This window comes from Heloderma suspectum, chromosome 6 (genome assembly GCF_057233095.1).
Source record: "Heloderma suspectum isolate Gila_16-S chromosome 6, 16-S_ref, whole genome shotgun sequence".
NCBI classification, from domain to species: Eukaryota; Metazoa; Chordata; class Lepidosauria; order Squamata; family Helodermatidae; genus Heloderma; species Heloderma suspectum.
Window position 1 is genome coordinate 108,377,804 of NC_139463.1, and position 26,977 is coordinate 108,404,780.

Consider the following 26,977-nt stretch of genomic DNA (forward strand, 5'->3'; position numbering starts at 1 on the left):
CTTCTCTAAAATGGGAATAATTCATAGCCTTTTCAATTGATTTGAATTTTCCTGCCAAACTCCCCTTTCTCTACCCTTTGCTACATAAGAGATTACAGCTAAGAGAGAAGATTATGTCTATCAGCTTCAACCTTCTAGTCCTTAGTACTAACACTGTATTAAAGCTGTACCAAACACATTAGGGTGGTAAGGCAACTGTGGGGCAACTGCAACACAGGTTTTAAAACAAGAGTCAGGCGCCTGATATTAAACAACGATATTTAAAATTTTAATATTTACAGATAGTCTCATACTTAAACACACAACCCAGAGAAATCCGTACGGTATGTATCAGTCCGTCAGATACAACACAGTAAAACAAAGGGGAGAAATGTAACACGGTTGCAAAATGGCCTTGTAACACGTACCCTTTTCCTGCCCCTTGAAAACAGCCTGTTGGCTTTTTTCGCAGACGGCGAGGACCCTGCTGCCTCGGAGACCCGAATCAGGGGAGGGGGCAGCGTTCCCCTGAGGCTTTTCGGTGGTAACGTGACGCCCCCACTTTATAGTCTCTTGCATTGTATCCTCTTGATACAGTGGTGCTCTCTACTGGCAGTAGAGGGTGAGCGCGTCCTCCTGGTTACCCCGGATGAAGACGACAGGTGGGTGCAGGCCTTGGGAGACCATCTCGAGCCAGGCCATGTAGAGGGCACTCGGACAGGCCCCTTTCCGTACCACCGGAAGGCTCCTGGACAACGGGAGAACAGGTGGAGAGAAAATTGGGAAACACTCTTGAGGGATGGCGAGCAGTCACCTGTGTCTACAGAATCCATAAAGCGCTTCAATGGTATGTCTGCTTTGCTTTACAGCAGAGTCATAGGGATCAGCAGCTGTAGGTCAAATCTGGCCTGAGGGGAAGAAGCCAGCAGGTCTGAAAGCACTAGAGGTCCCCTCCCATGGCTAAAGTAATGTTTTCTTTACAGGCTATAGCTGTATCCCATTATCCCATCCACCTCCATGCTGGCATGAAATTTATTTCAGAAAGGAAGGGGAACGGGGAATTGTGTGTAGAATCATAGAACACTGAGGGCTGGAAAGGGCCTACAAGACCATCAAGTCCAACCCCCTGCTCAATGCAGGGATCCAAGTCAAAGCATCCCTGACAAGTGGATGTCCAGTTTCACCTTGAATGCCTCCAGTGTGGGAGAGCCCACCACCTCCCTAGGTCATTGGTTCCATTGTCGTATTGCTCTAACAGTCAGGAAGTTTTCCCTGATGTTCAGCCAGAATCTGGCTTCCTGTAATTTGAGCCCATTATTCCGTGTCCTGCACTCTGGGATGATCGAGAAGAGATCCTGGCCTTCCTCTCTGTGACAACCTTTCAAGGACTTTAAAAGCGCTATCCTATCTCCCCTCAGTCTTCCCTTCTCAAGGCTAAACATGCCCAGTTCTTTCAGTCTCTCTTCATAGGGCTTTGTTCCCAGTCCCCTGATCATTGCCCTCCTCTGAACCCGCTCCAGTTTGTCTGCATCCTTCTTAAAGTGTGGTACCCAGAACTGGATAAGAACCCCCACTCCCACGTCACCACTTGGGGATGCCAACCTCTTAAAAGAGAACAGGGGAGTGACTCACATGACAATGAGGGCTGCGTTGCGGGAGTGATCCTGCAGTATCTCATGGAGCCACATTTGCTGTTCAGACTGAAGAGGGCATGTTGGAAAACAAGAAGGAGAGAAGCATGAAGTTGCTTCCCTTTTGCACCCTTTTAACCTGCTCGACTCCTTAATCCTTGGAGCCAGAATGGGAAGCCAGCTGTTTGCCACACTCACCATTTCTATTCCAGCCCCCAACCTCCTGTACCATGGCCTGCTTGCAACCCAAAGAACACGTGTGCATCTTTAAACACCCTGAGGAAGCAGGCAATGAAGCCGCCATGACTTCTTCCCACCTTCTCAGTTCATTGGGGAATTTTAAAAGATGTACATGCGTACTTTCGCCAAGCTGTGATCTGGCAACTATTATCAACAACCATGATGGGAATTGTAGAAGCAAGTTGGGGAAAGGTGTACTATATTATCAAAAGGCAGGGGCAGGAATGCATCTTTTACGGTGGTGTTCATTCACCCTTTGCAGTTTTTATAAATCCTTGAAAACAGTTGTAACAACTTAAAACAGTAATTTAAAAAACATTTGTCCAGGTAATCAGGGCACCTTTATCGTCAATCAAAAGTCTTGTTAATTTGATTAATTGAAGAGATTAATCGAACAAGCACTGCAGTGCTAGTTAGGGCAGACAGAATGGCTGTTTTCACATTCAAGAGGCTGACAGGCAATAGGCCGGAATGTAACTCACACATCGCCAAAAAAGAGGACGAAAGAAGACACCACCTGGCATAGCACTTGCATTTGCAAATTTAGAAATAATTATTATTTGAGGAGAAACACAACATATCTCACCGGAGTGAGGAAGGCTGAGCAGGTGAGCTGGGTGCCTGCTTTCTCAGTCTGCTGTCTGGGTGCTAACTGTTGACGGGCAACCGGAAGGCCCCCGTTTCCCCTCCTTATGGTTCTTTGACTTTAAACCCAACTTGAGCTAGACAGCCCACCAAATGGAAGACACCTACACAAGAGGACTGTCCTCCGCCAGCAATCCAAACTAGAGGACTGTCCTCTGTAAAGCAGGACACCTGGTCCCCCTGCCAGAGCAGAAACCTTTAAAAATCTTTAATCCAATAGCGCAGGTACCTCTCTTTCCCCCGGCCTTTAAGATGGAAACAGGACCCACAAAACTCTCACCTTTTTCTTGTAGAGCCTGAGGTCTTCGTCAGAGACTTTCCACGGTGCTTCTTTTTTCATCTCTTCCATGGCTTCTGGGACTTTCTGGCCCTCGTTGAGCCGATACGGGGCTATGAGATCCTCAAATTCTTTGCGACTGCCACACAGGAGGGAGATAAAAAAGAAGTCAAGCAGGAAGGGGGCCTGGAACAGGGAATTAGGAGGGAGGGCTCAAACCTGATATGGGGTTGTAGGATAAAGTGGAAAGGGCAGTCATGGCCCACCATCCCTGGAAGTATTTTGAGAGATGATCTCAAGGCCATCTATCTGCCCAGGCTCCAAAGAAAAGCCAAACAAATCATTTCCAAAATGTAGGAATGTGCAGTGGATAGCTTTGATTAGCTTGCCACCGAAGATATATAATTTATACAAATGTTCCCGATGTCTTTAATCAAAGAAGTTTTTCTGTCTCCCTTCTCCTGAACTGGCTCATCAAATGGGTACTGCCAGAACTTGGAGAGGCTGGGGAAAGCAGGGCTGCTGCTTGGGCAGAACTTTAGGGCAGATGTATAGGGCCCCACAGCAGGGTGAGCAGGAGGGCTCCAAACACAGCAGGACTGGCCCTACCGTTAGGCAGAGGGAAGCAGTCACCTCAGGCAGCAGTTGCTGGGAAGTGGCAGCAAAGCTTTGGAGGAGAGACCTGTGTGCCATGCAGCCTGTTCTGGGCCTCCTGCATTCGCCTGCTGCTTCTAAATGCAGTAGACGATGCTGTCCCACCATCAGTGCCGAAGCCAGATTAATCTGCCAGTCCAGTTGGCTTGTGTGGGCAGAATGGGAGGGGGAGCCATTTTGCTCTTTGCCTCCGGCAGCAAACTGGCTAGAGCTGGCTTAGCACTTTCTGAAGTTAGTGAAGTCCATATGCAGTTCCATCTAAAAGGGCAGGTTGGACCATTATGTCCAGAGGGTAAGATTACCCATGTGCACCACAGGGTGAAAGTAATGGGCTGAATTAGAGAAAATCTGTGGCTTTTCACCTAAGGAAAGAGCCCCTGATATGCCTCTGTTCCCCAGGGAGAGCAGTAAGGAAAAGGCTCTCCAATGCACAGCTAAGGGCAGCCAGTGACACCAGCAGGCTACTGACCAATCCTCTCCCTCTATCCCATCCTTCCCCAAACTGGCAATGTGCTGGACTACAACTCCCATTGTCCCCAGACAGCATGATGGGATTCATAGTCCAACACAGCTGGAGGGTGCCAGGTTGGGAAAAGCAGCTGTTTAAAAATCTGAACACAGAACAGCAAGTTGGACCGCAGCTGCAGATTTCAAATATCATTTTGAGGGCAACTCACTGTTGCTGAAATACCAGTGGAGGATGGTAGCTCCGATGTCAGTGGGCCGGTGAATCCACTCCAGGATTCAGTCAAAACTCTAAAAGAGCATCTTGGGTAGCTCCCCAAAATAGGTTCAGCACTTTGGAAGGCTTCTTCTGAGTTCTGGCTGGTTCTGACTGAAACCTGGAGCGGATGCACCATCCCATCGACATCGGAGGCACCAGGCTCCACTGAGAAATACATAATCCTGCTGGATGGGCACAGCTGAGCTGAAATTGTAACATGGGTGGGGGATCACACTGAATGACAAAGGAGTGTCCATTTGAGACAGGGGACCTGGGACTGTGGAACCAAGATCTCTGGGAATGGGGGATGAAAGGGGAGCCCGGGGCAGTCACCTCGTCTCCTCCGGCCTCCACGTGATTTCAGGCAGTACCACGACCTCATTGAAGCCCAGGCGGAATTTGTTCAACAAAAACTGGATCCTGAGGGTCAAGGGTGAGGACAAACAGATTGTGGGGGGGGAAAACAAGCTACATACAATTCTCTGACTACCAACCATTTAGGGAGAAGATGGGGGGTGGGGCAGCTGGTTGTTATCAAAATAATTAAGCACACAATTACACCTCTGTGCTGTGGTTACACTGCAAAAAAGAACCTCTTGGAGGTTCTTCTAGATCACATGCGGGGACTGCGTGGCCCTCCAGCTGATGTTAGTGGACTGCAATTCCCATCAGCCCCAGCCAGCATAGCCAGGCTTTCCCTTTTCAAGAGGAATATACGGCCATGGGAATCTGCCTTATACTGGGCAGACTGCTGGTCTATTTAGCTCTGTACTGTCTGTCTCCAGTGACTGGCAGCGGCTCTCCATGGCCTCAAGACAGGAGTCTTTCCCAGACCTGTCTGGAGATGCCAGGGATCGAACCTGGGGCCTTCTGCATGCAAGGCAGGTGCTCTACCACTGAGCTACAGCCTTTTCCCTTCTTCCCCAGTGGTCATTCTGCCTGACGGCTGGAGTCTTCATTCTGGGTGGCCAAGAATACACCCAAGACTCTATTTGGGGCTGCACGGCGCCTGGGACAATCCAGCAGCAGACACCAAGTGCTGTCTTTCAATGCAACATGGCCACCCCTTGAGATTGTCTTGATCACCCCCTGCTACGCTTCCAAGGAAGCTCCCCAGCCCACTCGCCGGCATTGCAGCAACTTATTTTCAACTCCAGCCCAGCTCCCTTACTCTTCTCTGTGCTCTTCAGCGTTGGCGATCTGCCCGCTGATGAAGACCCGGACTTTGCAGCGGCTCCAGCGTTTTCGGCGGGTGAGGAGGTAGGGTATGAGGAGGGTCAGCCCTGCAGGAACGGGAGAAGAAAGTCAAAGGGGCTGGCCCCAAATGTGGGAACAGCATTTGATGGTTTGGGGGGTGGGGAGGGAGTCCTCTCTTGTGGGGAGGCTAATCACTCCCAGTGTGTTCTGAGCACACCCATTCTGAGCGGTGATCCTAATGCCAGGCACAGAGGGCTTGCACCATGGAGATACAGGGGGATTTAATGATTCCCCCATTGCCTGTCACAGCCCAAATCCCTAAATGTGGCTTTTCAATTTGGTAAGAGAAGTGATAGGTGCTTGAGTGCCATTTGGGGGGGTAGAAAGGCAGGGAATCAATCAATCAACCAACCAACCAACCAACCAACCAACCAAATGAATAATAGAATAAAGATAGCCACATGTCACACACTAGTTTTTTCTGAATGCTATGGTGCTGATGTCAATCCCTGTCCAGAGGATACAAGGCTTCCCCTCCTCTAGAGGGTGCCAACTTCACTTAGGAAGGAAAGGCACATACCGCCATCATCGAAGAGCCAATATATGTCGATGTTTTTCTTCTTCTGCTTGCCCTGGAACACAGTCTCCAGGTGCGTGTCTGCACCAACTACTTTGAATGCGTCACCTGTGGGGAAGAGCAAAAGGCGAGTCTTTGCAATGATTCCATATCAGTTTCAAGCTTCTAGTTCTCATTTTTGAAGCCCCTTAGCTCTGAAGCTGCAACAGCCTCATTCAAATCCCTACCCAACGTGAGTAGAGAAATGGTTAGAAAGCCCTTGGGGGTGCCGTACTGGTGATGGTACCATCCACTCTAGTCCCTTCAATGCATCATGGTAAACCAGCCTTCTGCAACCTGATACTCTCTGGATGTGCTGGACTACAATTGCCATCAGGCCCAGCCTCATGGCCAACAGTCGGGAATGCTGGGAGTCGTAGTCCAAAACCTTTGGAGGACACCAGGTTGGGGAAGGATGAGCTAAGCTGCGTTACCTATTTCAGACCACCCTGGAGGCCGTCTCAAACTTACGCTTCTGCTTGTCCCGGTTCAGTGTTGCTTCTGGGTCCTCAAAACCCAAGTTCACTGTTGTGGGGAGAGGAGGAGACAGTTAATCAGGGCTGTGTGCTTTTTGGTGTATTTGTGAAAAAATATATCACGTTTCTGCCTCCAGGTCTGAAACCCTCAGCCATTTTTGTCCATGGCTCTGTGAGTACCCACTCCCTTCTTCCAAAACTAGAGCCAGACAGAGGCATAGCTTCCAGCATTCCCATGTTCCTGATGGCCCAGCCCCTTCACTGGACAGCACCCACCTTGGGCCTTCACTGTCCGCGACACATCCAGGCCATCACGCATCCGGAGCACACAGACTCCAGCGCCGAAGTCAAAAGAATCACTGCAAAGGGGGAAAAGGAAGATCCGTGAAGGCTAACGTCCAGTGTTCATCCACGCCCTCCAAAGAGATCCTGAAATCTTCCAGAGGGCAGCTGTGTTAGTCTATTGCAGCAAAAACCACAAGAACTCTGATGACATCTTGGAGATTAACAAATGTATTGTTGTCCCACTTCATCAGATTATTATTATTATTATTATTATTATTATTATTATTATTATTATTATTACTGCATTTATATCCCGCCTTTATTCCTCTTGCAAGGAACCCAAGGCGGCTTACATTATCCTCCTCCTCTCCATTTTATCCTCACAACAACAACCCTGTGAGGTAGGTTGGGCTGAGAGTGTGTGACTGGCCCAAGGTCACCCAGTGAGCTTCCATGGCCGAGTGGGGACTAGAACCCGGGTCTCCCGACTCCCAATCCAACTCTCTTGCCACTACTGTGTCACATAGTTGGCAGGGTGCTCTTTTCCTACTTAATAAGGTAACTAGAGGGTGTCTCTGAACATATGCAGAGTACCTTCCATCCAGTGAGTTCTTTACAGGAAGCAGGCCTCTGTGCCAAGGGGAAAGGGTTTCCAAAGAGCAAGGACCACTTCACACATCTGACCAAGTGCCCTCTGGCCCACCCACATCTTATGGAAGCATCCATCCTTATGTCTGCGAGGTTTTACGCAGCTACAAGATTCTGGGGATGCTTTTGCAGCTTTCCCCCTTGGAACTGGTTTACACTCAGGTACTTTTCTTTGTAACAGACTAAGCAGGCCTTGTGCTACAAAGGACAAGCGAAAAACCTTCTTCTGTGGAGGCCTTGGCGTGTGAGGTGGATCACAGGCCACCAGCCTTAAAGGTTAAAGCTGACATTTCCACAAGCTTCCAGCATCTCTGTCCAAACCTGGTTGACACCGTTTCACCCACCCTCACGCTCATTCCCCTTTCTAACATCTCCTCGCTCCACATGCAGTCCTTACTGAATTATGCCCACGTAATTCTCCAGATTGTGGGGAGAGTCGGTCTGCCAATTCTGCTTGTAACCCAGAACCACAGTGTTGGGTTTGAGGCGTCCCAGGCCCGAGACCTGCAGAGAGAGGCTGCTGTTAGCTTGTCGCCAAGAAAGGAAAGTTGCTGCGAAGAAGCGAAACCGAGGCAGCAATACTTGTTCTGGCCAACAGAGGCCAGCGTTTCAAATGTGCCCCAATAACCAGGTCCCACATGTGCACCCAATCATTAATTATTCGTTTTATTCTTCCGTTCACAGCATTTGTACCCGACTCTTTAGCCAAAAGGGCTCCTAGAATAGCTTAACAATATCAGCAGAAGCCAGGCCCTGTCTGCAGGCTTATGATCTAAAAGGTACAACACAGAAAGAAATGGGGATGGGGCGGGAAGAGGAAAAACGCAAGCTCAGGCACCAGTTCTTAAAGCTACAGTCTGTAGAATGACCAGCTGGGATGGAATAATCTCAGGGCTTCATCTGAGAAAGAAGTCCACCTCGAAACGTGCTTTGAATGCCAAAGCATCCAATGTGAAGTAAAGAATGATGACAGGGCCCCTAAAGGTGGACACATGGAGCTATATTACATCGAGACCGACAACTCGATCTAAGCTTTCCCTAGGCTGTAACTGCTGCTGGGTTTTACTTTGGTTTTACATGGTACATTTGCACTTTTAAAAGTTATATTGTGTCTTGGCTTGTTGTATTTTATGTATTTTAATTGTGAATTGCGCAGAGAGCCTCAGCTATTGGGCAGTAAAAAATGTAACTGACTAACTAACAAACAAACAAATAAATAGTATTGTCTACTATGACAGGCAACAGCTCTCCAAGGTCTTTCCCAGCTTTCCTTTGTGAGAGCTGAAGGTTCCCAGTTTGAGCCCCAGCAGCTCCTTGCAAAACGAGACCTTCTGTGTGCAAAGGATGTCCTTGACCACTAAATGACAGCCTCACCCTGGGACACATGGGGCATCTCTACACCAGCCTAAAATCCTACATTTAAAACGGGGCTTTCTGCTTCCTTTTTAAATGCAGGATCACAACGCCTCCTTTTCACACGCTTCCTTTCCCCCCGCCCCTTTCCCCCTCCTTCTCCCCATATCTGATTCTTCCATTATCTTTAATTGATCTTGCTCTTCTTCTTGCCACTTTTACTCTTTTCACGGAGGAAACTGAAGCAGAACACAATGGGGTAATTTGATAGCTCATTATCTGCGATCTAAGTAAAACCGGAACAAAGGGCAATAGTGCAGAAGACGGCTTGGAGGTTCACGGCATCATGTAAAGAGCCCGCAAATTTCCGAGAGAGAGCCATCTCAATCGCAGGATAAAAGCTCCATGTAAAGAAGCCTGAAGAGTGCCTTTTCTTCATCCCCACAACTCCCATCCATCTTGGATCAGGGGGCGGGACTTCCAGGACAGACGTTTCCAGACCAGCTTGAGCTTAGAATGGTTTGTTTCCTGTAGCACAGACAGAAGCTGGGCACCAAGTTACCAGCCTAGAATGAGCAGTGTCGGAGTCCATAAGCCATTATTTAGTGCATATGTTATGGAGTTGCCCAATAGTCATGCCTTCCTGGCTTGAAGTCCTAGCCAGCATCAACATGATCCTGGAAACCTCACCCAGTGTAAAAGAAGCCCATGCCTTAGTGGGATACATTCCAGACAACTGGGAGTTGGCAGAAGGGTGTGGTAAGGCTACACTCAGAGCTAAGTGTATTATTCTATGACGCTGGAAAATAAAACCCCAAATATACACAATTGGATTCAAGATCTATTGACTTTAGCCGCCCATAAAGAGGTGTATTATACCAGGTGGCATTTTTACCCCGCGGGCTACATGCCACGGCGTGCCTGGGAAAAATGAACATGTTAGCACTACAGAGCACTAAACAGGCCACATTTAGCTTGCTTTGAAGCTAAATCTGACCTGCATAGCACGCCACAGCCCCTAATCCCCACCCCCCCATGGCAGGGACAGCAGGGGTCGATCCAGGGGCACAGCAGGGGCTGCGTGCTGCCCACGGTCCACAAGTTGTCCACCCCTGTGTTACACCAAGTTAATAAAAGAAAATAAATTCCAATTAAAATGGGGGGAAAATTTGCTGTACCATATGCAGAGCAGCGTGATCCACTTGAAGACCAGCACAGGCCCACAAAGAGACACTAAACCCTTTCCTTTTATTTCTGCATAACTATTGATGTATCCAATTTTTGCTTAATGATTTTACTTATTTACATGAAACCTTAACTCGTTAAATACGGGACAATATGTAGTGGGAAAGGCAAACTGAAAGGGGAGTGAATGGGGGCAGGATGGGGGAAGTGTTTAGTGTTGGTACACTACTGAATTAAAAAAAAAATCTAATCAACTGCCAATAATAACAAAGAAGCCCAGGGACCTAGAGCCCGTGCCGCCATCTTGGCTTGGAATCTGCCCAAATCCCAAACAGCAGGCACCATCTTCGACCTGAACAGGCCCTGAGCTGAAAGAGTGTGTGCAGCCCAGAGTCCACGTGTACCCAGGGAATTCTGGGCCATGCTCTCAGCTTAATGCCCTTTGCTCCCCTCTGACGCCTCCCCCGCAATGCCTCTACTTTTGCTGCCCTCCCCAAGAATTAAAGGACCTCACAAAGAGAGACCGTCCAAGCCCCACCCAGCCACAGCTGCATCCGCCTCTGCAGACGAGATACCTGCATGAGGCTTCTGGCCCCAGCTCTGAGGTCCCCGATGGTGATGAAGTTGTAGAAAGAGCGGATCTTGCGTGCGCTGAGCCACTGGAGCTGTTCGTCGTAGTTCTCGGCACATGACGAGTCTTGCAGCTGAGGGTGCAAACAGGGGGCCGTTAAAATGGTGGCATCCCAGCTCCTCAGGTTCCCTCTCCTACCGCCCTGTCGTCTTTCCGTCAATCCCACAAGGCCCACTCCAGCCACGTACACTCACCTTGGCCACGTTCCCACATATCATGAGGCTCACGCTCTTGGTGAAGGCGCCAACAAAATCCACCAGGGCCGGGCGGAAGCTGGGTGGGCCCGAGAGAACCAGACACTGAGGCCTGCGGAGGGGGAAAGGTCTGTAACTATGGGATGGGTCAGCCGTGTGTGCAACGCCACTTCATTACTGTGCACTAGGGATAGGTAAGCGACCTCCTTCAGCTCAATTCAGAATTGGCTCAGTGTTTATGAGCTTTCCCAACATGAGTTCAGAAAAAGCTCGCTCGTTTTTCTAGAGTCCTCTCTTGGTCCACAACGTCAATGCCTGTGCGCCAAATGTGCTGCACACATGTGCATCGTTGCCTGGCCCCCGGGAATCGTAATTTCATTTGGTACTGCCTGCATGATTGTGTTGGGAATATTGCAACTTTGTCTGCAAGTTACCAGAAGAGGGCAGTGTTGTAGTTAGTTAATTCAATTTTGACCACAGCTAACCCTAGGATTTCTATAGCCTACAGTGTGATTTCCTGTGATTTCTTCCTTTTGCTCCTCCCCTTCCTCCCCCTCCCCTCTCTGACTTCCACCACTGTTGGGAACATATGCTTTTGCTTGCTTGCTCCTGCCGGTGTAATGGAACACAAAAATGAACTTTTGAAACTCTACACTGTACCTGGGTTGTATATGCAAGAATATTTGTGAGTAAAACTGTTTTCTTTCCTTCACTGAAGAAGGGTGTGGTCTCCTTTTATTATTCTAAGATAGTCTGTGTGCATGGGGGAGTGGTAAACGCTCGCTCATTCCTTTTGTGTTTTGTTTTTTCTCTGCTAATTGCCTTTCTAACAGGAGGCATTGTTACTAAAGAATCCCATCAGACTGAAATTGCAGAGATTGTGGACGTTGCAAAGCCATGTCTTTGATATTTACATTTGTATGTAAATTGCTTAGAGATTTTACTATACTAAATGGCATATTAGTAGCAAATACATAAATAATAAATTCTGCCTACCACCACCTGCCTAGATTTATTTGCACACCCAGCATAGTATCATTCTGTAAATTACATGCCCCTTAAAAAAAGTTAATCTAGTTTCACAGCCTTCAGTGGGAGCTTCGTTGAGAGTAAGGAGATACTGTTAAAGAACGTCTGCATATATGACTACGAAGCAGCTCACTCTGGGGTCCTGCTCTGCTGACCATGCATGTGCAGAGCCTTGCTTGACATTCTCAGCTGGAGAAGCCGTTTTGGAAGGATTCATAACGCTCGATTCATAAAGCAACTAAGCCTTTACGAGCGAGCAGATTCGTATACTACACCAGGTAATAACAAATGCCGGTGCTATTGTACACTTGATGAGTGTGACACCACTGAAAAGCATTGAAATGGAGATCATGCAATGCAGCCTTCCCCAACCTCAGCCAGGCTGGCTGGGGCTGATGGGAGTTGTAATCCAACACACCTAGAGGTCCTTGGATTGGGCAAAGCTGATCTGAAGCAATACCAAAATGCTGCTTGTGATGTTGTATCTCTGATGGCCTATTTGCACATGGAAGTCATGGCTTGACACGGCAGCCATCAAGCAACCAATGCACATGTACGAACCTGCCTGTGCCCCAAAGAAAACTCAAGGAAACCAAGGTATATATGCTTAACGTTTGCATTCATTCAGATTGCAGTTCCAAGGGTGAGTTTGCATTTAAGGTCGGAGTCCTAAACACACTTAACTAAGGAGCAAGCTTCGTTGAGCACAGTGGGACCTATTCCTGAGTAAACATGATGGTCTGCATCTCCCTGGTCCTTACCCCCCGCCCCAAAGGTGACACAGAGAACCAGCATCTCCCTGGCTCTGAGGTCTCCCACCCTCCAGTTGATTGACAACAGAGTCTGCCTCACCGGAAATTCTTGACGTGGTCCTCCACATTCGTCAGGTTCATTGCGTTCGACAGGGCCATGTTGTAGGTGCCAGCCTGCACTGAGGAGCCCCAGTTAACCTCTGTGGAGAGGAGAAAGTTGGGGGGGCAGAGGAAAAGAAGAGCGGGTTCAGTCCATACTTACCTGTCTCCTTTTCACAGGTTAAGGGTACAACCCTACTGGATCTGCCCTGGTACTTGTAAGCCTCCGAACTCTGCGTATGCCGTATGTGTATCCAATGCAGAGCAGGAGGTGCATCGTGCTTCCTGCTCTGCATTTTAGCTAGACTGGCGTTTTCACCCATCTAGCGGAGGCTTCCGGGAGGGGGAGCGAAGGAGGCTGGGGATGGCTGGGGATGGCTCAGATCCTTGCGTCCCCTGTCTCCTCCCCTCCCCACCCACCAACACGCCCCCTTTAGCCCCTCTCTGAGCTTGCGTGTGTGAGCTTGTAGAAGCAGCCAGCGCTGTTCTCTCCGTGCTGGCGGGGAGGGGGCAGGGAGATCGGTTTCCTGGTTCCGAGGTCGGAGCACTGTCTCCAGCCTCCGATCCAGGAATCCAAAACATCCTATGTTCCTCCAGACGCTGTCTAGAGGGCATAGGATTGCTCCCTAAGTCAAAAATATTTGGGGAAGGATCTAGAGAGGTCTTCGCAGAAGAAGGACCAGTTTTAGAACAGCCGGGGGCGCCTTCTGCCACGTCAGAGTATTTGTCCATCTAGTCTAGTATTGTCTGCTCCATGTACGATATATGATAAATTCATTTCAGTTCATTTTTGATCAAGATTTACCCAGTCCACATCTTCTGGACCGAACACGGATCCGGACACTATCTGCGGTCAACGTCCATACGTTTCCAAGCTTGTAATGTGATTCACGGACAAAAAAAATGCATTCGACAGCATGGGCACGTTTGAAAAATGTGCATGAAAAAATGCACTCTTTTGAAAAATCTGCACAAACACGCGTTAATCCATGGGAGAAGAATGCGGACATTTCAAAGATGCGCACCACTGATGTGTACATTTGGAAAACTATGCCCAAAAATACAGATGGATTTTTATGCAAAAAGGAAAAGAACAAGACTTGCAATCTGATACAGATTTGAGTCGGAATGAACTTCGAGATGGAATTCAGAGAACTTTGGCAAGCTTGGGTTTTGCTGACTCACACATGCCTAACTGCATGGCCACGCTGGCTGGGAATGATGGGAGTTGCAGTTGACACTTTTGGAGGGTACCAGGTTGGGGAAGCTTGGTCTGCTCCAGGGGTGAGCAGAAAGTAGACCTCCAGATGTTTTGGACTTCAACACCCAGCATTCCTGACCATTGGCCATTACACCAGCCCTGCTAAACAACTGTACCCCTCTTCCCTCCCCATTCCTCTTTCCTTTGGTGTCATATCAGTTTAGATTGCAAGCTTGCAGGGGGGACTGTCACTGACTTTATGTGTGGAAGGGCTGGGAGTTTAGCCATCTCAGTGGGTGCACCGTACAGCAGGTAATCGGCTCTACCGCTGAGCTACTATTCTGCATGTGGCTCCACCCTCTGAGCCAAGTATTTTGCACACTGGTGGACTTTAGGGGCTCTAGTAAAATACAAAGTAGATTATAGGAACACAGGAAGCTGCCTTATACTGATTCAAACCACTGGGCCATCTAGCCCAGTATTGTCAACATTGACTGGCAGCAGCTCTCCAGGATTTCAGGCACGGGTTTTTCCAGCCCTATCTAGAGATGCCGGAGATCAAACCTGGGACTTCCTGCATGTAAAGCAGGGGCTCTACCACTGAGCTAAAGTCCCTCCCATCCCTGAAGTTTGCTCACCCCAGGCTTAGGCTCTCAGAACTTTTGGAAATGCTCAGCATAATACCACAGGTGCTGGGATTGTTGTTAAGCTGCTCCTGGGATTCTGTGAACCCTAAAGGCAGGGTGGACCTCTTTTAAGAAACCAAATCTTCTCCTGCTGAAAGGATTTGGGGTGGCTGAGGTTGGCCAGGCACACACCACTGTGACTAGCACCTTGATAACCACGATGTCGTAGCACCTGCTGCCTGGGACAGGCTAAGAAGGGCCAAATCGGGAGCTCGTAGCATATAACTCATTCTCTTAACTGCACACGGAAGAAGATGTGGATATTCTGGTCATAAAGTTGTGGTTTGTATTTTTTGTGAATTGTTGTGCACCGCCCAGAGAGCTATCAGGTGGTATAGAAATGAAATGGAATGTAGAATAACGATGACGATAAGCTTCAGCTTCTCTCCCCACCCCGACCCCAGGCCCCAGCCCTTTGCCTCTCAGTTTAGCCCCCAGGCTCCCTCACCTGGTTTCTTGTAGGTGACATACGCCAAGCTCACAACAATGATCCCAACGACAATGAGGGCTGCCCACCACGTCAGCAGGAACATGATAACCACAGAGACTATGGAGCCGAAGAGGGCAGTCCATTTGCTGAAGTAGCGGAAGGAAGGCCTCCAACCTGGTGCAGGGGGAGGGTTGGGTGAGACAAAAATGCCATGCACACAAAGTCCAGAACCAAGCCCAATTTATCCCATAACTGACCTAACACAACAACATATACGCACAGATTTGGCCCAGCAAATAATTAAGCCTCCCCACTTCCCATTGGAGTGGTTTACATTCTACAAGCACAGAATCTTGTACAGACCCCAATAGCCCCAGAAGTTCCGCTTTCATATATAAGTTACTAGTCCTCATGGGTGCAGGGGGAAAACTTGTGGGAGGTCAGAAGCTGGGGAGGGGGGGCTGGGGGCAGAACAGGATTTCGACTTGTCACAAAGTAGGACTTCAGTGTTTTCTGGTTTTGAATACTTCTCGGTGTGAAAAACAAACAAGCACACACACACACTTCACTACAGATGGACAACTGGCACACCACAGGGAAAAGGTTCAATTCCAGCCTTTGGCTTGCTGGGCTGGTTTTCTATTTGCATGGAGTTTTGACAGAAGGGAACATTTAAAACTGTGGTTTTCCACCCTCCCCATCCCACAGACTGAAGTGGGGCAGTCCTTCCTAGTATCTCAGCATTCTACCATCTCATTCTGGTGCATGTGTAGATGAGGCCTCATATTGTAGCCCACCTATTGCAGATCTTGACACTAGGCCCTTTTCTTCTACTACTCTCTGAATATTTGTGTGTGTGTGGGGAGGGGGGGAATCTAAATGCCTTGACAATTTGGCTTCTTGAAGGAAGACTGGATAATGCAAAGCAGGGAACACATATTCAGGCTGGGTCTCTGCTGTAGACTAAACCAGCCTATTCCCAATCCAGTTCTAGAAATCTCCACCGGCATCTCTCTAAACCTAACCCATTCAACATACTGTGCAGCATCTGGTCTATGCTACACAATTCAATCTCTTCCAGACCTACAAACACACACACACACACATACACACACACACACACACACATCCACATCTCAACTCTCCAACCCAGCTCAATAACAAGTCATTAGGTGCAACCATAGCTGCCACACCCTACTCTACCCAGAACGTGTAAATGAAATCACGGCATATTCTTCCTCTGTTTACTCCTGTTGCCATTTCCCTCCCCATCTTCTGTTGCCTCTCGTGTCGAATATTAGATTGAAAGCCCCTCAAAGCAGCGACTTGTCCTCAATACGTTGTCAAGCACCCATGTACGTTGATGGTGCAATGTGTAATAATAAAAGAGGATGTGAGTCTGCCTGCCTGTCTGTCCGTCAGTGGCGTAGAGCCAAGACCATGAAACCTGAAACATGGCATGCATAATAAGGGAGCCTAGGGGCCTGCAACTCAGGGTGACTTTGTTTTTAAAATGTGTTAATTAATTTTAATTAATTTAAATGTGTCCTGCAGCAACATTTGCAGGCATTAGGGGCAGATGCCCCTAGCCAGCACACGGCTTTGCAGTCCACCTGGTTTGAAGCCAGAGGAGAGTAGCAGGCCAAGGGACAGAGTTATACACCTGCCCCCTCTCCAGGGCTGTGGGCGCTCTTCTCTCAGGGGAATGGAGTGGACAGACCCCTCCCTTGGGGAGCTATAGGGGTGTGCCGTCGCAAGGGCTGTGCCTAGAGGTGCCAGCAGGCATGGCTTCAGACCGGGGGGGGGGGGGGCAACTTTGACAGCTGCGTGGCTTTGCTTGGAGGCTGTACTGTATCGAACGAAGGGATGTTCCAAGCCGTGCGAAGCCAGGCCCATTCACGAGTCTGGTAGGGAAGCACCATCCCAGCATATGCACTTGCTTCCGTCCTGCACTCCCCACAGGGTGCCTGCCCAACCCGCCTTACCTGGGGAGTTGGTGATGGTGGCATGGAAGCAGCTGAAGTTGATGAGGGCGTAAGAGCACAGGAAGAAATTGGAGATAATGGGCGCAATGGTGTTCAGCTCAGCTGCGGATGCGAAGAAGAGAAAGGTAAACAAAGGGGCACTCTATACAGTGGGGTGTCCTTGGGTGCTCCACTCAAGTAGCTAGTCCTCAAGGCTTTCACATCCATGCTAACTCATTTTCACCAACTGTAACCTCTTGCTTATTCAAGGTTGTACGGTACATTTCATCCACCTCCCCAGGACTTGAACATGATCCAAGTCCCACCTTGGGAAAGTTGTCACCCCGATACCTCCCCGCCCTCCCAAACCGCCTCCGCCCCATATACCCTCACACTTTTGTCCTCATCTCAAAAGCAACTGGGCTTCTGTTCATGTGTTGGGGAAAGACGATTGGTTACTTGGCTGATTACGGAAGTTGCCCTCACTTACCAATGAGGATGAAGGCAATAGCCAGGATGAAGGTCAGGGCATAGGCCCTGAGTGGCTCCTGGTTCTTCCCATAGCCCTTGGCAAAGAAGCCAATGAGGGGATAGAGGTTGTCCTGGCAGAGGCACTGTGAGAAGAACGGAGGTTGAAAACACCTTAGATGCAGAGGAGGAGGAATCAGCAGGTTTGGTCTTCAAAGCTGTTTTTAAAAGCCCTTGTCATCACGAGTTGTTGTGGATTTAGGGTTGTGGGAATGGTTTGGTATTGTCCTGATTTCAAATCAGATCTTCCCCCACTTGCTCCGTCCCTTGAAATCAGGGGATGTGGCCTTGCTAAGCGTTCCCATTTGAAAATGTTCAACTGGAAGGGGATAGAAAGAACTTTTTCTCCCTCTCTCACCAGAACTCTTGGGGGAAAGTAGCGATGTATGGATTTTGTTAAATCTGTTCTGTTTGTGTTTCATGGATTGTCAGGTCTCTTTCGTCCTGTCATCCACTAATTCGGGCAATCAGATTTTTAGGGATGTACGAGAATTTGTTCCACTTGCGCTAATGTGCCTTAGTGCTAATTCCCACTCACGCTAATGCACATTTGCAATAATGCACACTAGCACAAGTGTGAACTAGCACTAATGCAAATTAGCGCAAGTGCGAATTTGCACAACCCTCCCCACAAAAGCAACCCTTCCCCAAAAACAGTCCACAAGTCCATGAATCTGCACAACTCGGAAAAAGCCGGTCCGCTGTGGAATCTGCAGGCTGGATTCATAGAAATCCGAACTCATTTGAATCCATTGCAAGTATCTCCGAGATCACTAGCGCCAAGCAATGAAATGGACCAGGTGGTAGATTTGGGACAGAGAAATGAAAATACTTCTTCACAGATTGCCTAATTAGCTATTGGAATTGGCTGACATGGGAGGTGGTGAGGGTTATTGTCTTAGAAAACTGTCTTAGATGGCTTTAAAAAGGGGAATGGACCAATCCACGAAGGACTATTGGCTGTCAGTCATAATGATTAAGTGGGAACTCAGTCTTCAGACGCAGAATGCAACGGGATACCAGTTGCTGGGGCGGTAACATGGGAGGGGTCTTGCCATGCTTGCAGGCACCCCAGCTAGAACCTCTCTCCCCGATGTGCAAGCTTTTTTTAGTTGCAGGGATTTTATCTTATTTTGGGAACATGGGGAGCATTAAGAAGTGGCATCCTGCACCCACGGCCCGTTCCACCACCTCAGGATCTGGTCACCTCATTCTGCTGCATGGGTAGGCCAAGCCCAAGAAGGCAGGCTAGGCTGTCACGGAGCTAGAGCTGCGGCTCTTGCTGTAGCATCCATGTGCGTAGCTGGGCCCGGGGTGCAGAAGATCAGGCCTGGGGTCCCAATTCGGCCCTCCTGGGGTCCCCACACAGCCACGCCCCCTTTCTCTGGCCCTGCCCCCTTTCCCAGACAAGCGATGGTTTGGCAGTTTCCTGGATTTTGTTCAGTTTTCTCCCCATTCTAAAAGGTTGAAATGCCTCTCCTAAGGCTTAAGTATTGGCTGTAAGAGCTTTAAGCTACAATAGGCAGGTATTTTTTGGCATTTTTGCCCCACCCCTTTTGGCTTCAGCTCTGCCTTATCATTGGAATGTGGCCCCCGAGAGCTTCTCTTAAATAGAATTCGACTCTCAGGCTGAAAGAGGTTCTGCACCCCTCAGACAGGCTTGTGACAGGCCTGTCCTATCAGGCTCGGGAGAGGGTTGTGACAGGCCTGTCCCACTTATGACAGTGGGATACTCTGGCCAGAACGGTGTCCACATCTCTGTTCCCGTAGCTTTCTCCAACATACCTGGAAGTAGAGATGTTGGAGAAATCCATTTGGGGGGTGGAGTTTGACAAATTTTCTTAGGCTCAGCCCCCTGGACTTCATTTCAGTTCCTGCTGCAGCATCCGACTTGACCTGCTGCAAGTCGGACCACTTCGCAGATTTTCTGGGAATTTCCCATAATTTGCACAAATTCGCCTATAATTTGCAGAAATCGTAGAACCTTCCAAGCAAACAAAAATGCACAAAGAAGTTCCCAGAGTTCGGAGAACAGACTGCAGCTCAGCTCGCAGGTGCAAAGCAAATCGTACATGCTGTGGAACTCGGTCGAGCCAAAAAACAGCCAGATTTCCCAGCGACAGATGTCCCTACCTGGAAGACTTTGGGAGCAGAAACGAGGCAGGCCAAAGCCGAGGACAGGGTGGCAGCAAAAATTCCGGCTGTGATGAGGGGGCTGAATGCCGACACCATGCTCAGGATCTAAGAGACAAGCAGGAAGATAACTCGGTGACGGAGGCGTTTAAGTCAAACCCACCCACAAGACCTCACGACTGCTCACAGAGCGGAGGGAGAGAACCCAGGAGCCGCAGCTTTTCCTACCTGGTAGTCATTGGCGAGGCCGTATTCGCAAGTCCCAGCCAAGGTGCATTCAGTGAAGTTCCACCCAGACTGACAGCCCAGGCCCACACAGCCCCCGCCTGTGAAGTTGGTGGACCCCAGAGTGTCATTCATGTTGCCGGTGGCATCGCGGATCACGCAAGCCCCTGGCAAAAGAGAGAGCGAGAGAAAACACTGTGTAGGGCAGCATACCTGGGATGACCATGAGGTCTCCATGCGCCGAGCTGCGGGTTCTTTACCTATGGTGGCAGCAATGGCCAGGTAAGTCAGGGTGGTCAGGAAGATGGCCATTAGTGTCCCCTGGGGGATGGCTACTGCTGGGTCCTGGAAAAGAAACCGTACAATGAGGGATAATCGTCAGGTTCTGTTTGTCCTCAAATCACCAAGGCCCCAGGCTGGCCAGAGGGGTCCCTTGCTACTTTAGAGGGAGAGACGAGGCAGGAAGGCCTCACCAATGGCTGGGCTGCCATTTGGCGCCTCCCCTCCCAGAACCATCTGCTGCATCTGAGGGAGAGGTGGGAAAGCGAGGACCCCTCCATCGGTTGGATTGAGACCAATAACATAGGGCTCCTTCCCTCCTAGAACGGCCTGCCTCAGTGTGGCCATTCCACCTAACTGTGTCTGAGGGACAGGAAGGCCCAGCGCCAGCACACAACATACTCAGGCAAATGCAGTGGCCCAGTAGGGCCCATCATCACAGCCACTGCCACTGCCACTAATATTGTTGGGGGAGGGGGTGGCCATGACGCTGGTGCTGTAGCCAGCATCCAGGCCTCTCTAGTGTTGTAGCCAGCTGCCTGCCCACCCGTGGCATGGGCTCATGGGGGGACTCCAAGGGCAGCAGAACTGAAACGAGCTCCAGCCCCAGACACCTGAACTCGCCAGCACCGCCTGCCCGTACGCTGAGATGGTCTTCAAGGACCATCTTTTGGGTGCCTGTGACACCTGAGGTGAGTCAGGAAGCAACGGAGGAGAGGGCCTTTTCGGTGGTGGCACTCCACTTGTGGAAAGTTTTCCCCAGGAAGGTGCACCTGGCACCTACTCTGATGCCCTTGTGGCAGCAGGCAACACGCTTTTTGTTTTCCTAGGCTTTTAAACTACTTGACTGCATTTTTTTAAAAGGCTGCTTTCTTCCATTTCTTAACTTTATTATTCTTGAGTTCTGTTTTTACTCTTTACTCTGTTTTCTGTCCTGCTTTGTTTTTTGTTCTTTCATTTGTAAGCCACCCTGGAAATATTTTACTGAAGGGTGACACAGGAGTCTTTAAAATGAATAAACGCCTGAGGGAAGTATGTGCCCGACTGACCTCTGCTGCACTTCCGTGCCACCCATGACATCCGCCTCTGCCTGCCCTGGAAGACCACAAGCCCAAGCCACCCACCTTGAGGTCTCCTGAGATATTGGCTCCAGCCAGGATCCCTGTAGCGGATGGGAAGAAAATGGAGAACATGCCGAAGAAACTACCCGATTCGCCTCGCCATTCTGGCCTGATATTCTCCAGGAAGATGTCACCTTCAGGAAGGGGAAGGAAGAAAAGTCAGGTGATCTACCCAAACACAGTAGAGGAAAAGCAGAGCTATATATTTGTAGGGTGGCCATGTGTCCTCTTTTTCAGAGGACCACCCTCTATTTGAAGGTGTCCTCTTTTTAAAGGGTGCCCTGTCCAATTCCAGTTCCTAGACATAGAACCACAAACACTGTTGCCCATCAACAGTGAGCACCTCAACCATAGACTGAACAGGCAGACACACAGGTCACCTGGTCCCAGTCTTCCACACTGTAATGAGATGTACTATATTTCTATTTAAATTATAATAACTCTTTCTAAATATGCATCTTCACATATGAATTAGTATATTGATATGTAATTGATATCTGCTTTTGATCCTCTTTTGACACTGATATCATTTTTTGACACTGATATCCTCTTCTGAACTCTTTTTTGGTAATGCATTCCCTCTTTCTGGACGATTTTTAAGTGGCCACCCTTATTTGCGGGCTTAAAAAAAAAATCACAGTGAAATTCGATATACGAAATTGTCTTATTGTCAGGCAACTGGTTTATCTAGCTCTGACTGGCAGGGACTCTCCAGCATTTCAGACAGGAGACTTTCCCAGCCGGGATGCTGGGAATTGAACCTGGAACTGTCTGCATGAAAAGTTTGTGTTGCTACAACAGCCCATCCTAGATTGGACCATGACTGCTTTCTGGGAGGGAGGGTCTGCGTGGAAGCTGATTGGTGGGAAATTCAGGACAGATCAAAGGAAGGACTTCTTCTCACAGCGGAGTTAAACTATGGAATTCACTACCACAGGATGTAGTGATGGCCACCAATTTGGATGGCTTTAAAAGGGGGTTGGACACATTCCTGGAGGAGAAGGCTGTCAATGGCTACTAGCCTTGATGGCTACGTGCTAACCCCAGGACCATAGGCTATGTACACCAGTTGCTGGGGAACGTGGGTGGGAGGGTGCTGTTGCTTGTGGGTTCCCGGTTGACAGCTGGTGGGCCACTGTGTGAACAGGATGCTGGACTAGATGGACCCTTGGTCTGATCCAGCAGGGCTCTTCTTGCGTTCTTATAAAACAGAAAGAACTGTGGGTGACTTGGCCCCTACCGCGATAGCTGAAGTAGCCCTTGGCCATTTTCTCTGGTGAGGCTGGGAGGAAGGTCCCGATGAAGTAGTTTATGAAGGAGACCATGATGACGAAGAAGAAAACAACTTGAGCCTGGAAAGAGAGGAAGGGGAGTGAAATGGAGCCCCGGCTCCCAGCAACCCTTTTCTTGACCCAGCTGGAAGCCAACTCTGCCTGGTCCTGATTCTCACTGCAGGATTATCCAGGTATATATCTGCACTATAAACTAAATTTTGTTTTACTCCAGTTTAACCATCACAGCTTCCTTCAAAGCCCAGTGCTGAGGGGAAGGGGAAACACCAGCTTTGCCTGCAGAAGTTCCCAGGCTGAACCCTTGGCATCCCCGCTTAAAGGAGGATGTGGGATCTGGGCTGTGCCAGCCTTGTCTTGGCAGAAGACCTTGGAGGGCCATTGCCAATCAGAGTAGGCAATACTAAGCCAAATGGTCCAGTCTGGAATGCTGGGCATTGTAGTTTGGTACGGTGCTTTCTGTTAGAGATGTTTATCCCCCACCACACACACTTCACAAAACTACAATTCCCAGGTTTCCCTGGGGCAGATGGCATGGCTTTTAAACCAGTTTAAGCCTACAGAAGCCTCCCCTAACCTGACGCTCTCCAGATGTGTTGGACTACAGTTCCCATCATCCCCCAGCCACCACAGCCATAGATTGGTCTATAGTATAGATTTGCACTTACATTCTACTCCCCTCCTAAAACTAGGACTGCAACACAGGCTGTTTCGATTGTGTGGTATCAACAGCATCAATGAACACTGAGTCAGAAAAAAAACCCAACAACCGGTGCCCTGCAATAAGTTATGCAAATTTTAATCTGTTTTGCATAATTTATTCTCCTTCTGCTGGTCATGAAAAGTGACAAAGTGCTAACAAATACCCCTAGCAATCTTGTTCAGCCCCACTTATTTCCTTTTAGATTTCAGCAAGCATTAGTGTTGCCAACTTCTTTACTGCCCCCTGCTCCTGTGTTGTGAACAGCCACTCAATCAGCTGACATGTAAGCAAACAATAATGTTTACTCCACACCACAAAAAAGCTTCACCTGATGATATCCTGCAGATCAAGCTGCTGTTAACAGCACAAAAGCAGGCCTGGCCAGTTGTGTTGTTACTAGTCAGTTGGCAAGCCTTAGCAGGCATTGCCCACACACTATCTTCACCACTCTGAGGACTAGAATCTTGTCCCTTTTCTTTTTAAAACCAAAGCCGATACAGACCTGATTGCCACCACAGCCCAAGATTCCTGGCTTCCCCAATCATCAGGTCTAACTACTAAACTCCACCCCCTTCTTGCGAGCGGGTGACAAATCCTTCCATTACCTTTGCCTCCCATTCCATGCCAGCCAAGGCGATGCCAAGAAGAACAGTGATAGTGATCACACCCACGATGCGGATGTCATTCACCGGATCAGTCATCACTGCGTCAAATTCCTGTTGATGGATAGAGTGAAGGTGAGAAAGGCCTCGAAGGTGGGCCTTATCCACTGGAGTGTGTGGCTTCCTTCGCTGGCCTTCAGTTCGTTGCTTGGTAGCAGGGCTGAACCAAGACATTTTGTTGTCTGAGGTGAAGGACAAGATGGCGCCCTTCCTCCCATTCCGTGTACAAAAGCTGACTGGGCAGGCAGCAAAATCTGAGAGATGGGACAGTGTCCTCTGCTGTACCTGAGGGCAGTAGACTAGCTTAGAGTGCACAGGAAAGGCCATGTTGTACACACAGTTCTGTCTCCCAGCACCTTGCTGCTTCTTGCCGCCCTCCAGAATCTGCCACCTGAGGTGGCTGCTTCATTCTGCCTAATGGTAGGGCTGCCCCTGCCCAGTAGCTACAGAACTGAAGGAAAGGCTGGCCTGCCCTAGACAGTCTAAAAGCACAATCCTATCCAAATGTACTTAGGGGAAATCCCATTGGACTCAGTGACACTTACTTCTGAGTTGACATGAGTAGGATTTTGCTGTAAAAAGGGAAGGGACCAGGCCCCACATAGTATATTGGAGCCCTTTTCAGACGTTCATCTAGGGCAGGAGTGGGCCACACCCAGCCCCCCTAAGGGTTTTTCTGTGGCCCCTGCTGGGTCCCTTACCACCACCGTTCCACCATTGGATCTCCAGTGATTCTGCTGGGAAAGGTACGCAAGGACCACGCATCCTCTTTCCCAGCAGAACTGTGCTCCCCCACAGCCCATCACACAGCTGTTTTGCAAGCTGGGGGGAGAACAATTCCGCTGGGAAACTGGGCATATGGGGAGCTCAGGCTTTGTTTCCTAGAAGAATTGCTGGGAATCCGGCCTTGTGGCCACTTCTGGTGAGCGCCGAGCTAGTTTGCTTGTTGTTAATTAATTAATTAATTAAATTTCTACACCACCCAACAGTTGAAGCTCTCTGGGCAGTTTGCAACAATTTAAACCACAAAATGCTGCATAAAATACAACATAACATTTAAACATTTAAAGCTATGGTATAAAAGCAAAACCAAAATACAACCTAGCAGCAATGCAGAGATTTAAAATCCAATAACAGATTTAAAACAACAGAACTAAAAGACTTAAATGCCCGGGAAAATAAAAAGGTCTTCACCTGGCACTGGAAAATGCACAATTTAGGCGTAAGGTGAGCAACTCTGGGAAGCTCATTCCATAAGTGGGGTGCCACAACAGAAAAGGCCCTCTCCTTAGTAGCCACCCACCTCACTTCCTTTGGCAGGGGCTCTCACAGCAAGACCACTGAAGATGACCTTAGGGTCCAGGCAGGTACATATGGGAGGAGATAATCCTTCAAGTAACCTGGCACTGGGGTTCCAGGGGGAGGAGCACTATAGCCCCTCAACCCACTGAAGTTGTCCACCCCTGATCTAGGGCAAACCCATCCTGGCCAGATGCTGGGATCTTTCTCAGGAGCCTTTGTTTGGGTTGCCCCTGCATTCACAGGTGACCCCTGTGATGACCCCAATGAGGTGACTCCACTGATGAACTTTTCAATGGTGGCACCCCAGCTATGGAACACCCCCACCAGACAGGCCTGCCTGGCATCAACCCTGTTAACTTTTCAGCACCAGGTGAAGACCTTTTCACTTGCCCAGACTTTTTAGATGCTATTCTAATGACGGTTTGAATCTTGTCCAGCCCTGCTTTTTTTATTTGGCATTAATAGTATCCTTGTTGGCATTCTGCATTTTAATGCTGTTTACTGCATTCTTGTTTTCAGTGGACTGTTCTTAATCTTGCATTTCGTAGCTGCTTGGGTAACCTCTGAGGTTGAAAAGCAGGATATTATAAATGGATGCAATAAACAAACACACACACACACACAAACACATCGATGTGTGCCTATGTGTGCTTAGGGAGAGCAGCATTGTGGCATCCGGCTTCTCCCCCAACCCACGCATGTCCATTAGAACATCCTAATGAGAGCATTGGGCAGGAGGAGCCCTGCTGCCACAGAGCTGCTTTCTTTCCACCTCCACATGGATTGTGTTTTGATGCGGATTCACATCTCAGAAAGGCTGGAATGGGTGCTGATCATGGGTTTGGGAAGGCAACGGGCCTGTGTAGTGTTGCCAATTTGGCCTGGGGAAAAAAACACAGTGACAACAGGCCTGTTCTGGACAGAGATAGCCTAGCTACAGTTATCCATGCTCTGATAACCTCTCGTCTGGATGACTGCAATGCGTTATATGTGGGGCTGCCTTTGAAAACAGTCCGGAAACTTCAGCTAGTCCAAAATAGGGCAGCAAGATTGTTAACAGGAACTGGCCAATGAGGTCACATTACACCAGTACTTTTCTAGCTGTACTGGCTGCCAGTCCATTTCTGGGCCTGATTCAAAGTGTTGGTATTAACATTCAAAGCCCTAAATGGCTTGGGGACAAGTTATCTGAAGGATCGCCTCCTCCCATATGTGCCTGCCCAGACCCTAAGTTCATCCTCAAGGCTCCTTCTCCGGGAGCCCCTGCCAAAAGAACTGGGGCAGGTAGCTACCAGGAGGAGGGCCTTTTCTGCTGTGACCCCTTGGCTGTGGAATGAACTCCCTAGAGAGGTTTGCCTGGCACCTACGTTGTTCTCCTTCCGGCGCCAAGTGAACACCTTTTTATTCTCCCAGCATTTTAGCTTCTTGATCTTTTAGCTTCAGTGTTCTAAATCTGTATTTTAAATCTCTGCATTGCTGATAGGTTTTATTCTGGTTGTACTGTTATATTGTGGTTTTTATATTTTATATTGTTTTATGCTGCACTTTGTGATTTTAATTTTTGTCACCCTCCCAGAGAGCTTTGGCTGTTGGGTGGTATAGAAATGAAATAGATTAGATAGATAGATAGATAGATAGATAGATAGATAGATAGATAGATAGATAGATAGATAGATAGCCAGCCAGCCAGCCAGCCAGCCAGCCAGCCAGCCAGCAGATATGCCGAAATCGCCAAGCAAAGATGCTTTTTCACATCATGGAGCGCAACCGAATCACTTGATCATTACTGCAGGTCAATGGAAAGGCTACCAGGACCAATTTGTGAGGGCAGTAATAGAG

At 48.9% G+C, this 26,977-nt stretch overlaps 1 protein-coding gene across 4 annotated transcripts in view; it reads right to left on the bottom strand.

Annotated features, from left to right (window-relative positions):
- Positions 1–242: 242 nt before the first annotated feature.
- LOC146342382 (solute carrier family 12 member 3-like) overlaps positions 243–26,977 on the bottom strand; it is a 35,657-nt gene continuing 8,922 nt past the window's right edge. For 3 of the 4 annotated variants that reach the window (XM_084806101.1, XM_084806102.1, XM_084806103.1), the window contains exons 7-27: positions 23,780–23,890; positions 22,423–22,534; positions 21,186–21,316; positions 20,043–20,127; positions 19,786–19,949; positions 19,558–19,665; positions 17,387–17,510; positions 16,918–17,019; positions 14,951–15,106; positions 12,617–12,716; positions 10,736–10,847; positions 10,486–10,614; positions 7,770–7,876; positions 6,716–6,798; positions 6,435–6,488; positions 5,928–6,032; positions 5,322–5,433; positions 4,484–4,570; positions 2,776–2,911; positions 1,612–1,679; positions 243–727 (exon numbers count right to left, since the gene is read on the bottom strand). In XM_084806101.1, the coding sequence (XP_084662227.1) occupies positions 586–727; positions 1,612–1,679; positions 2,776–2,911; positions 4,484–4,570; positions 5,322–5,433; positions 5,928–6,032; positions 6,435–6,488; positions 6,716–6,798; positions 7,770–7,876; positions 10,486–10,614; positions 10,736–10,847; positions 12,617–12,716; positions 14,951–15,106; positions 16,918–17,019; positions 17,387–17,510; positions 19,558–19,665; positions 19,786–19,949; positions 20,043–20,127; positions 21,186–21,316; positions 22,423–22,534; positions 23,780–23,890 (2,328 nt within the window). In that variant the 3' untranslated portion in view covers positions 243–585. Of the gene's footprint in view, positions 728–1,611; positions 1,680–2,775; positions 2,912–4,483; positions 4,571–5,321; positions 5,434–5,927; positions 6,033–6,434; positions 6,489–6,715; positions 6,799–7,769; positions 7,877–10,485; positions 10,615–10,735; positions 10,848–12,616; positions 12,717–14,950; positions 15,107–16,917; positions 17,020–17,386; positions 17,511–19,557; positions 19,666–19,785; positions 19,950–19,995; positions 20,128–21,185; positions 21,317–22,422; positions 22,535–23,779; positions 23,891–26,977 lie in introns of all 4 variants that reach the window. The other variant, XM_084806104.1, reaches the window with a different exon arrangement.